This window comes from Vanacampus margaritifer, chromosome 15, assembly GCF_051991255.1.
Source record: "Vanacampus margaritifer isolate UIUO_Vmar chromosome 15, RoL_Vmar_1.0, whole genome shotgun sequence".
NCBI lineage: Eukaryota > Metazoa > Chordata > Actinopteri > Syngnathiformes > Syngnathidae > Vanacampus > Vanacampus margaritifer.
This window is the reverse complement of record NC_135446.1, coordinates 19107804-19119448: the sequence shown is the minus strand read 5'-3', so window position 1 is coordinate 19119448 and position 11645 is coordinate 19107804. Positions and strand designations below refer to the sequence as shown.

At 42.6% G+C, this 11645-nt stretch overlaps 2 protein-coding genes across 7 annotated transcripts; one reads left to right on the top strand and one right to left on the bottom strand.

Moving 5' to 3' along the window:
• Nucleotides 1-2714: 2714 nt before the first annotated feature.
• On the top strand, nucleotides 2715-5284 carry rad51ap1 (RAD51 associated protein 1). 2 transcript variants are annotated; one of them, XM_077545524.1, is made up of 9 exons: nucleotides 2715-2960; nucleotides 3044-3099; nucleotides 3649-3742; nucleotides 3812-3924; nucleotides 3999-4064; nucleotides 4150-4242; nucleotides 4305-4460; nucleotides 4832-4951; nucleotides 5081-5284. In XM_077545524.1, exons 1-9 carry the CDS (start codon nucleotides 2944-2946, stop codon nucleotides 5263-5265), a joined length of 900 nt encoding a protein of 299 aa, XP_077401650.1. In that variant the 5' UTR covers nucleotides 2715-2943; the 3' UTR covers nucleotides 5266-5284. The 2 variants fall into 2 exon arrangements, with proteins under 2 accessions (XP_077401650.1, XP_077401651.1); XM_077545525.1 differs by having other exon boundaries at nucleotides 2725-2960; nucleotides 5035-5284.
• On the bottom strand, nucleotides 3512-11640 carry ada2b (adenosine deaminase 2b). Of its 5 annotated transcripts, none has more exons than XM_077545516.1 (10): nucleotides 11498-11640; nucleotides 10103-10426; nucleotides 8791-9010; nucleotides 8514-8724; nucleotides 7243-7370; nucleotides 7090-7180; nucleotides 6916-7024; nucleotides 6696-6853; nucleotides 5687-5889; nucleotides 3512-5599 (listed from the first exon to the last, which is right to left on the bottom strand). In XM_077545516.1, exons 2-10 carry the CDS (start codon nucleotides 10389-10391, stop codon nucleotides 5512-5514), a joined length of 1497 nt encoding a protein of 498 aa, XP_077401642.1. In that variant the 5' UTR covers nucleotides 10392-10426; nucleotides 11498-11640; the 3' UTR covers nucleotides 3512-5511. The 5 variants fall into 5 exon arrangements, with proteins under 5 accessions (XP_077401642.1, XP_077401643.1, XP_077401639.1 ...); XM_077545517.1 differs by having other exon boundaries at nucleotides 6717-6853; XM_077545513.1 differs by having other exon boundaries at nucleotides 6696-7180.
• Nucleotides 11641-11645: the final 5 nt, after the last annotated feature.

The following is an 11645-nucleotide window of genomic DNA, read 5'->3' as shown; positions in this document are numbered from 1 at the left end:
TCTATCCACATAGAATAGGAACGCTTCAGTGGGCATGCAATAGCGATGGAATGCTCCCGATTGGTTGGTAGTGGACAAGGGCGAGCCATTACTGATCGATTAAAATGAATCCCTCAAAATCTCTCTCGATCTGGTGAAACTCACCAACAGACATTACTAATCGATGGAAAGTAATTTAAGATTAAATACACCAGCAGACATTACCTGTCGATTGATTTGGACGCTGGACTTCGTTTACAGCGCGCGGGCCTACCTAATGAAGCCCCTTCCATTATTTACACCTTTTCATCAATCAAATATTTTACGTGGGGGAAGAGTCTTGCAGGGCCTCACAACATTAATGCACCAATCAATATGCATCACATTACATGCGCTCTTGAACGCATGACGTTGTTACAGCTTTAAATGAGCGCTTTCATTATTAAATCGCAATCAATAGAACAACATGAAAGACGTTCTCATCCCCGGGGAAGCTCTTGCTTTAGCACTCAGGTGTGTGCCCGTGTGTGTGCGCACGCATCAATCCATAGTGTAAACATCACACTTTTGTACCATCCTCTCTGCACAGTAATAGACTATTGACTTTGCAAATGGCCTTTTTTAAAACAAGCCTTGATTTGAAAGTCCAATTCGGCTTTTTATCAAGTCCTCCCAGAGCCTTTGTTTACGTCTGAAAACACTTCATCACAGCACATCATAATGCCCAGACACCATGCGAGAGTAAATGCTAGTGGCTGCGAGTACTTTTCACAGCAATAGTCTCAGCAGTAGGCTACTGTGGACTCCATTATTTTTATTATAGGCATGTACTAATATTATAAATTGAAAAAAACATGTTTTTTACCAACATGCTATTGCCATCTCCACATTATCATTCTCAATTATTAGCTCTATTTATTTATTTTTTAACTGCATGAATTAATCAATTTATAATTGACAGCTGCTTGACCCTTGGACTCTTGTCTTGTTAATGTTGCCTTTACTGACCCTCGTCACCAAGAATTTCTGCTTCTGTTTGTTTGTTTCACATGTCGTATTTCAATTATTAATACTCAAAAACAGATAATTAAACTCTAACATTCATGGTGTGACTACTCTTAGTACAAATGCACTGTCAACGCACTACAAAAAAGTGTACTTACTATGTTTTTTTCCTTACCCGGAATCATCAGGTCGAACTTGTGCAGGTAGACGCCGGCATCCTCCCAGGTGGCCTCTTTTCCTCAGAAGAGACCACTTAAGACATTGATAGAGATATGTTTTGTTATGCATTTCTTTCTTTCTTTCCACTTCGCTGACAACTGTTAGACTAAAATGACGATAAAAACCCAGAGCTAAATTGCCGCTGCCTTCTCGTTTAGCGTCGTTAACTTTGAGCTTTCTCGGTCACCGTAGTTGCGGCTGGTTAGCGTAGCATGTCCACGGTAGCAATCGAGCTGTCAATCAAAAGTGAAGGAGGACTTGAATAAAATATGAACGCTATTTTCTTTTTCTTAAAGGCAATTGTTATTTGTCATAAAAACTAGAAAACGACTGAGCTATGTAAAAATACATACTATATATTTATGTTATTCTATTTATACGCATGTTTAATTTATTAAGAGTACAAATTATTTTTCTGCTTTTAATTAAAATGTGTTTATTTAACTTAGCTTTAATAAAATGTCAAGTGTTTATTGCCAATGATCTGCCCACCACTGAATTTCAAGTTCACTTACTCAACTTCAATCAACCCTTTTTTATTAGCTAATTTGCATAACTCCGCCCACTTTAAAAGAGTACTTTTAATTCTTATCAGTATGTGTAACTCTACTCACGTACCCATCTCCACCAAACACAGCATTTTTAGATAATTAGTTGCATGGACCAGCACTGGCCATTAACATTGTCCAAAAACTGCATAATTCCTTCGTCTACTTCAATTGGCAACTATGCTTTTAGAAAGTAGTCTAGACCAAATAATTGGCATTTCCGTGTATTTCAATAAGGAAAGACGATTTGCCAAACAAGTAGAGTCAGAGAACAAAATACCCTTAAGGGCACCACTGTACTTCATCAAGTCTGTCTTTGCAGCAGATCCCGAGTCAGACCTTGGCGAACGGAGACTGGAGAGAAGCGCTTCATGAACAGTTTCTCCAGCGATGCTTTAGCGTTACCTGGTGGACTTGAGCAGTAATGACAACGCAAACTACTGTACCTTGTTGAGGGTGACAGACGTAGAAAGCGCAAGATATAATATAAATAGCTAAATATAGATACAAATCAGACATAGATAATGATATAATATATATTTTAACCAGTATAAATAGTTGCTAATTTAATGTATTTTTGAAAGTACAAGATACACATTTATTATAATAACTATATAACTCAATTTTTAATTCGTTCCGATACATTACTCAACTGGAGTACCATTTCCGGGCTCTCATTTCCGGGTACCCTGAGCAAATAAGAGTTCATATTAAAGTCATAAAACAGTAAACAATGTTTATGAAATTTAACCAATTGTAAGTCGACATCGCAGTTGTACTCATTCTCTACACACAATTTTAAAAAGCACAAATGTTATTTTAGCAGTTTGAACCATAGTTTGATCCACCATGTGAGCTATTTCTCCTCAGCAGATTCGACATATTTCCATACACAGTTCATGTAGACATATTTCTACAGATACTCTCCAAAATGAGATCAAATTGAAACTATTCTCACTAGCATGGCCTGAGGAAACATGTATCCTTTTTTTTGGGGTGGCCAACTGATCGGATATGGCGTTTCGTCACTTCTCGTCCATTCTGTGGCGGGCTGGCTTGAAGCTTCAAAATCAATTTGACAACAAAACACAAGGATCATCGTTCAAAACTTTTTTTTTTTTACTTGCGTTGACTCATCTAATTACAACATTTTTGACGTAATAGAGCTCGCTTTTCGATTATCTTGCGTCGAATGGATCGACCTGCGAGGTTTGTCAACGCTTAAAAGCGAGCCACTTATTGTGCTAACTTGTCTTAACCACTCACCGTGTTTGACGTTGTCTTACTTATAGGAAGACCAAGAGCGTCAATTACGACGAGTACAAGGATATGGACGACGACGACGACGGTGGGTGAAATAGCGAAAATGTCTTCTTGTTCAAGGAGCGTAGCGTAGACGCGTAATGTGTGTCAGTCCCGAGCCACCACACATGCTAACCAGCTAGCTGGACGCTCTATCTCTGTCATCTGTATTCTGCTCACATGCTGGTACGATCAAGAGCTAAAAAAATAACCTTTAAAAAGACTGTAAAGATCAGTGTTAAATCTGGCAGGGATTCTTTTGTACAGTGCAATAATTGGTTACTGTTTGTGCAGTCGGGATTTTGTCTCCTTGTGGACAAAATGTGTAATGCGGTTAAATAGTGTTGTGGAGTCACTCGATCAAGTCAGTGTTTCTCAATCTTTATTGAGCCAAGGCATACATTTCACACCATAAATAAGTTTAAAAAAAGTTGATAGTCATGATTGTTGAACTTGCGGCACATTTCTGAACTTGGCACCAACTAAGGTCACATTTATGCTGTGAATGCATTGTTAGGTTCATTCAGAAAATTCATCTGAAATACGCCATACTTTTTTTTTCAGTAGTGCAAATAAACTCTCTTCTTGATGACAGATGAAGACTTTGCCTGCATGAAGCCCCCACCCGGCAAGAAGCTCAAACAACAGGAGCATCGCAACACATCAAGCCAAGAGAGCCACAAAAGCAGGTAAAGTAGGAACAAAATGGATGCCAAGTGCAACAGTTCTAGTTTTATTACTCTAAAAATGTCTTCCAGAAAAGCTCTCGATGACAAACTGCGAACTCGGGATCTGGAGGCGGCAATTACGCTCTCCTTGCTCAATAACAGTAACACAGACCGGACGAAAGAAGCGCCCCCTGCTGGTCAAGGTAGGTTCAAGTGTTGTTTGACTATGAAAAAGCTTTAAAAAAAAAAAATGTTTTAAACATGTTACGAATTCTAGCTGATGAGAACACAGACCCCGCTTCCAGGCCTCGCTCCAATTGCAGTGTGGACTTGTCACTTTTGGGTGAATTTGATTGATTTATTTTTTAAATCTGTAGAGTGTATATATATAAAAGCAACAAAGTCACTCAATTCTATTCTTTTTTTAGGCTTGGATGAGATCACCAAAGAGAAGCAAAAGAGACTTCCTCACGACGAGGAGGATGACGACGATGACAACTACGAGCCCAAACTGACGCCAGGTAGCCCCTCCGAGCATCCTTTTCGGAGGGATCCATGCATCTTAATACGGCCATCGTTTCAGATTCGGAGAGCGAGGAGGCCTTCAGTGAGGACGAGGAGTTCACGGTGGACAAGAAGAGCCAGAAAAAGAAGGAAAGCGACCAGAGCAAGCCTCGCAAGCGTCCCGGCTGCAGAAAAGAAAGACAGCCGCCCAAGTTGAAAGCGCAGCCCAGCACAGGTTCAATTTGATTTCAGTTTGTTTTACAGGATTGCTGCAAAAAATCTAGCACAAGGTTTATAATGGCGGCCAACTTCAAGCACGATTTTTGTCTAAATTTGAAATCCTCAACTCACTTCAACATATTCCTTGACAAATACTATTTTTGGCTCAACTCACACAATGGCAACATTTGATTGAGCGCAAAAAAATAAACAGAAGATAAGAGGAGAGCATAGGGTTCTAAAAAAAATAAATAAATAATCCGAAAATGCCAAACTGCAAGTATGTGGTAATAGAAATTCAACAGCACGTTTGGTGTCTCATTTTTTTTGTAATGTTTTTGGTAATTGTTTTGTTAAAAAAAACAACTTGTAAACTTGTCATTTAAGCATGTGCAGCGCCCCCTACGCCCACTCCGAAAAGCCCCCCGACGCTTAAACCTGCCGTGTCCAAACCGCCAGTCTCAGTCAGTCCGAAAGAAGGCAGGATTCCCAAATGGAACCCACCAGGTTATTATAATTACTCCAAGCATAAATTACATCTAAGGGGGGGGGAAAAAAATGTGTTGAGAATTTTCTACTTGACCCCTTAGGTCAAATTGGAAAAAGTCCACCTTCATCCCAGATTCCCACCGCCAGGTCTCCAGGTCAAGGCCTTCGTCTGGGACTGTCCCGACGCGTCCGAGTCAAGCCGCTGCACCCCAGCAGCACCACCAACTGACCACAGGAGGAATGACAAGTTTTATTTTATTTTTTTAAAACATGTAAATATTCTTTTGAAATCTTTAATATTGTTTTCCGCTTTTGTTGTATGTGTAAATTAGGTCAAAATAAAACTCAAAGGTATAAGGCAAGTTTCTGAACCTTTACTCGATTACTGCCAAACACGACATGAGAAGGATGTAAGAAATCCAAAAAGCAAAACAGCTGGTCTGGATTGATGGCGCCCTCTGGTGGTCACTGATATGATCAATTCAATACCTTGCGATAAAACGGTTAATTGTCCAGGCGCAAAGCGCGGTGTCGACAATAAGGTCAATCAGGTGTTCAAAAAAGGTTCCGCTGGGCTCTCATGAGTGAGCCGAAATAAAAGCGTCCCATTTCCTCTGCCACATTGCCCGTCCCGTGTCCTTGAGCGTCTCCGGCAGCGAGCTGTACCTGCGGGGCCAACAAGGAAGCCGACGTTAGCCGACGTTAGCCGACGGCGCGGCCATCCGACCGCTCCCGCGATCGCGCATGCGTCACCTGAGGGAGTTGAGCGCCAGTTCCTTCAGCGTGCCCACGTTGGCGTTCAGGCCGCCGATACCCACGAAGGCCTGGTAGAAGTCGTAGGACAAGCCCGACGTGCCGAACATGGACGGGTCGTCCGAGCTGATCACCATCGGGTGGCCCTCTGACATCAGCACTGCCGCCGGATGGTTGCGCAGGTCCGAGACCAGCTTCAGGACCTGATGTGGATGCAAAGGGTTGTTTTTTTTTGCCACTAAATTTCGTTACATTTAACTCCTTTGTATCTATAGATGATTGCAGTGGACACGAAATATTTGCGATTCTAAACCAATAAAACGCATAATTTGGATGACGTCAACACTTGTAGTTCATGGTTGGATTCTAGCTAACTAATCACAATCGCAAGTTGAGTTGCATTAAAAATGTTACATATAAGTTTACAACACATTACAACCATATTATCCTGGCGTACACTATAACAAATAAAAACATGAGATACTGTGACCCAACATTTTTTTCTTCATTTTTAAATGTGAGATAAGAGTCAAAATCAGCAAAAATAAATACATTTTGCTGAAAAAATGCGGGTCTGAATTTGAGGTTAAAAAAATTGGTGCACAAAAAATAAAGCGGTTTTGAATATCCCGCTAAAAATTATAGAAAAAAATTAACTTATTTTAAAATTTTCCTTTAAAAAAATTTTTTTTTTTAATTTACGATAGCGTAAGATACATTTTGAAACATATTTGGTGACAAATTTTAATTTAAAATTGACCTAAAAATGAAAAATCCCCAAAAACCTGGCCTGATGTCACCGAATCTCATTTTAAATGTCACCTTCAAAAACAACCTTTTGGTGGCAAAACACTAAATCATCAAATCTCAAACATAGGGAGCAAAAATGAAATATGAAATATGAAATATATAAATAGTGAAATATGTTTCTCATTAGGACGAGATCAAGTGAAATCAAATCATTTCCTGCAGTTGAACGAGTAGAAAAAGCAAATCTGGTGCACTGGACCTGGTTTGAAATGGGGCACACCTCCACCGCCACCTCCCCCCGCCTGGATATTTCCCTGGCGAGCGGGTGGTGCGCCAGTGCGTAGCCGTGCCCGATGCGGCTGGTGTTGAACAGCAGCGCGTCCAGAATGTTCTGATCCGCCTCCGTGCCCTCCTTGTCTGTGGAGTGTCACGTGTATTAGCAGCGTTTTGTTCCGTGTTCCTTTTCTCAAGCAGCCTACCGGTCTCTCCCGCGTGGAAGAAGTAAGGCAGGTCGAGGCCCAGCTTGGCCGGCAGAGCGAGAGCGTCCCGGAAGTACCAAAGCGGCCTGCCGCTGTCCTCCCTGCCCACCTGCCAAACGAGACCAGAGCTAGCCACTGTGTCGCGTCGCTACGTTGTAAAACCTCAACTGCTACCAGGTCAAATCCCGCCACCACATCGGGGAAGTCCCGCCGCAGCGCCGCGGCCTCCTCGACGGCCGCCTTCACCTCGGATGTGCTCCAAGCCCTGCAAGTGGTTGACGGTTTGAGTGGCGACAAATATGAGAAGTCGTTCAAGCAGGCGCGCACCTGTGCACGGCTACGATTAGACGAGCGCCCAGGAAGTCCGGATGCTCGGCCACAAACTTCCTGGTGACGTCTTGAAAAGTCCTCAGCGTCCATATTTTGTCGTGGATGGTCCCGTCCAGCTCGTACGTCTGGAACGAGACGCGACAAAGCATCATAAGACTCGACTCTCAGCATTTACACAATGCATACTTTCATATTTTTGGCAAAGCAATGAAAAATGACACTCGTCTCTCAGCATTTACACAGTAAATATTTCCGGCACATGACTTAAGAATTGCAGCGCATCGTACAACACACCATAGCTTTAGTGTGAATGCTCTTCTCACACCCTATAATTTTGGTTGCTTTACAGCATGATTACAGATGTGTAAATGCTCATCTCTCAGCATTTAAGTAAATGTCATTTTTGTAGCACTATGGCATTATACAATACAATACAATATAAAAGAAGGCACGAAACAAATTAGCGCTCCTCTCTCTCAGCATTTAACAAAACAAATGTTTTGAATTGCGTTAATGCTCATCTCTCAGCATCCACAGCAAGGGTAATTTTGGGCGCATTTTGCATTACACAATCTGGCATCATGTGTATATTGAGAACACTTATCTCTCAGCATTGAACAGAATACATTTTTGACATACAAATTTGTGTGAATGCTCATCTCTCAGCATTTACAGAAATGTCATTTTGTAGCACTATACAATACCACTCTGTGTGCTTGTCTCATTGCGAGAAAATGTTGCGTGCAAAAGGATATTAGACAAGGCACGAAACAAATTAGTGCTCGTCTCTCAGCATTCAACAAAGCAAATGTTTTGTATTGCGTTAATGCTCGTCTCTCAGCATCCACAGCAAGAGTAATTGTGGGCGTATTTTGCATTACACAAATTGGCATTGGAAAAAATACATTTTTGACAGTGCAAAATCGGGATGCTTGTCTCTCAGCACTCTGAATATTTATGGTGACCAATGGCAGGCCACACGTTAGTATGAATGTCTTAGCATTTAACAAAAATAAAGATTTTGACAAAGAATTGTGTGAATGCTTATCTCTCAGCATTCACAAATAATTTTGCTGCACTGTAGCATTACACAACAATCTCTCAGCACAAGGCATGGCGTAGATTTGTGCAAATGTCTCTCGGAATTCAACAAAAGAAATGCTTTGACGAAGACAGAATGAAGTGAATGCTCATCTTGCAGCATCGACACAGCAGGGCACCTCCAAACAAAATTAACGACCAATGCTGAAACAAGAGCAAAGACAAACCCTGGACAGGCCGCTGCGCAGCTCCAGATACATGACGTTGTCTCGGTGCAGCTCGTGCAGGCCCTGCAGGAGGTAATCCCTCAGTACGGGGGCGTGGCTAACAAGCCCGGCACTGGAAATGAAGGCTCTCTCGAACTTGTCCCACACGGCGTCCTGGTCCGGGTAATCGCCGTCCGGGTCGTCGGTGACCAGCGTGAGATGCTGCATCAAGCTTGAAAACGATGGAAGATCAGTGAACTGTTATTTACGTATGTGAGCGGGTCGGCGGTGGCGGTACCTGGCGTCGAAGGCGTCCGCGTCGCCCACCTTGGCTCTGAGCGTGCTGAGAAGTTGCCAGTAGAAGCAGTCCCAGCGCGGGTACGGCGACTGCTGAGAGAAGACGAAACGCACAGAGTTGTCCCACGTGAAGCAGATGTAGCAGTGCGGCCGGTACGTCACGTTCTTCACCAGCCACTCGGCGCTCACAAGGGACGAGCTGTGGATGTGCAGGGCCCCGCCTGCGGGTGACAATGCTCGACTCTCAGCACACACACACACACTCAAGTAATTCTCCCTCAACACCGATCCTATTACCGCGTACAACATCATTTAGCAAAGAGTTAAGCGTTTATCTCAGCATTCTGGCAATACATTTTTACCAACATCTAAGTCAATGATCGTCTCTCAGCATCCACAATTTTTTCTGTCCTTCAATATCAACAATGGCACTTGTCTCAGCATCAAAACAATATGTTGAGTACAATTGTGAATGCTCATCTGCCAGCATCCACACAGTAAATATTTAGCATTACAGAAACAGAACAGTGTGAATGCTTGACTCTCAGCATTCACTTATTTTTATACTTATCAGTCAGGATTTGCAGCAACTTTTTGAAACTTCTTGTCTCAGCATTCACAATATTTTTGCACATCAATTCATAGTGTAGAATGCTTGTCTCTCAGCATTTACCTAATTCAGGTGTGAAACCTACACACCAGAGTAAAACTGGTTTAAATGTTGCTCCCTCAGCATTCAAGATTATTTTGTCACATCACAACATTGTATCTCAGCATTCACATTATATTTTTTGGGGCTGTGACAACACAGACTAGAGCAAAATCTTTGAGGTATTAATGAGCATCTCTCAGCACTGAACTAAATACATTTTGACAAATTGCATACACTGCGTGACTGCTTTTAACTCAGCACTGACAAAAATGTTTCAGGTCTACAAAAGCCTTTGATCCAACTTCTGACGCAAATCACCACTGACATGAATGCTCATCTCACAGCACTCACAAGATATATCCGCACATGCGTTTCAAAACATGGCACAATGCTTGTCGGCATAATTAAAATATTTTCAGGCAAATACAAAATTTTATGCACATTAGCGTTGGTGTGAATGCTCCTGTCTCAGCATTCACACACACCCCCGCCTCATATGTGAATGCTCATCTCTCAGCATTAACCCAATCAAGAATGCTCATCCCTCAGCATTAACCCACTCAATATTATGAATGCAAAAAAAAAAGCATTATTTTACACGCTAACTCTGAGACCCACAAGCATCACTGCGAATGCTCATCTCTCAGCATTGCGAGGTCACCTTTGGGCATGTCCTGCAGCAGCTTGAAGATGGGACTGTCACGTATGAGGCTCCTGGCCTTGAAGAAGTGGACGGCAGGTGGGAAGGGATCTGCCGCCATCTCGCGCTCCTTCAATCGCCGCAGCTCGGCATCTAATCGCCGTTCGGCTGGCGTGAGCGCCACACCGCCACCTGTCTGCCTGGATGCCTCCTGGCGTATCAGCAGGTCCCGCTGGCTCGGGTCAGGCATCCCTGCCGCCGCTGACAACCACAGGAGGGTCAACAATGCCCGGTGGGGGGAGGCTGTCATGCCCTTTAGGTGCCACTGGGGGGCACTGGTCACAACTAGACAGAAGAGTCAGAAGGCAATATAAATTGTAATTTGCAGTGAGCTAGTTTATTAGTTACCGTGGCAACCACATTGTTACGTTAGAATAATAAGTTTACACATTAGACATTGCCTTATCCAAATCAGATTTTCTATTTTAGTAGTTCATGTATATATTAACAAAAAGGATGGTGTTCCACAGGGTTCACTTCTGTGGCCTCTTGCGTTTTTCATTGTATCTACTGCTTCCATCTGAAGAAAACAGCGGTGGTTGTTTTAAAAGTGTTGAGATTTGCAATTCTAGCAAAACTAAAGAAACGGGAATACAACACCACACTTTCTGAATTCAAGGTGAAGAAAGCCAGAGCCTCCTTCCGAGCACAACCACATTACTTACAACCTCTGTTTTACCGCATACAGTAAGTTCTGCTGTTTCATTAGTCAGGTTTCCATCCAAATGTTTCAAAATTTTTATGCGAACTTTGTGAAAATACGCAAAACGCACATGCGATTTATGCCCGTTTCCACACGCTCTTCTTTTGCGAATATGCGTCGCGAGATGACGTTGTAGTGACGGAACTTTGGGACAACGGGGAGTTCCGGGTGGGAATGTTGCTTTTGACGGACCGAACGGAAGTAGTTTGTCTTGTTGGCTTCCCTCCCGCATGTAAGTGAAGTGTGTCGTTACATTGAGAGCTGATGTTAATAAAGTCATCTATAATTACATTGATGTTTTTTTTCTTTAATAATTATAAAAATAATTGTGTTTATTAGTCTCCCCAAACCGGCATTTATTGTGACTACAAATGTGCGTGTGACGTAAATCGGTCAAAACGTACGACGTATGTCCGGTCTCGTAGTCGCTTATTCGCAAAACCTGTTTCCATCGCCAAAATGCGCATTTTCCTTTTTTGGAGACTCTTCAAAAAACACCCCCTCCAAGCGTAAAAAAAACTCTTTCGAATTTCTGGCGTTTCCATTCAGTTTCTTTTTCGCAATCCTTGAAAATTCGAATAAACATAGGTGGATGGAAACCCACCAAGTCAAGCGTGGCTAAAATGCAACTTTTAAAAAGTCGAAGTACTTACAAGAAGCGACGTGTCCACTCTGCCGTCTTCCCCAAAGACTGCGCCTTGTGCTGACCCTGCCGAACAAGTCAGCAAAACACTGGCACAACGGGATAATTGAGGCATTTTTGTCTGACAAATAGCATGTGATGAGTTAACGAGCCCAGCA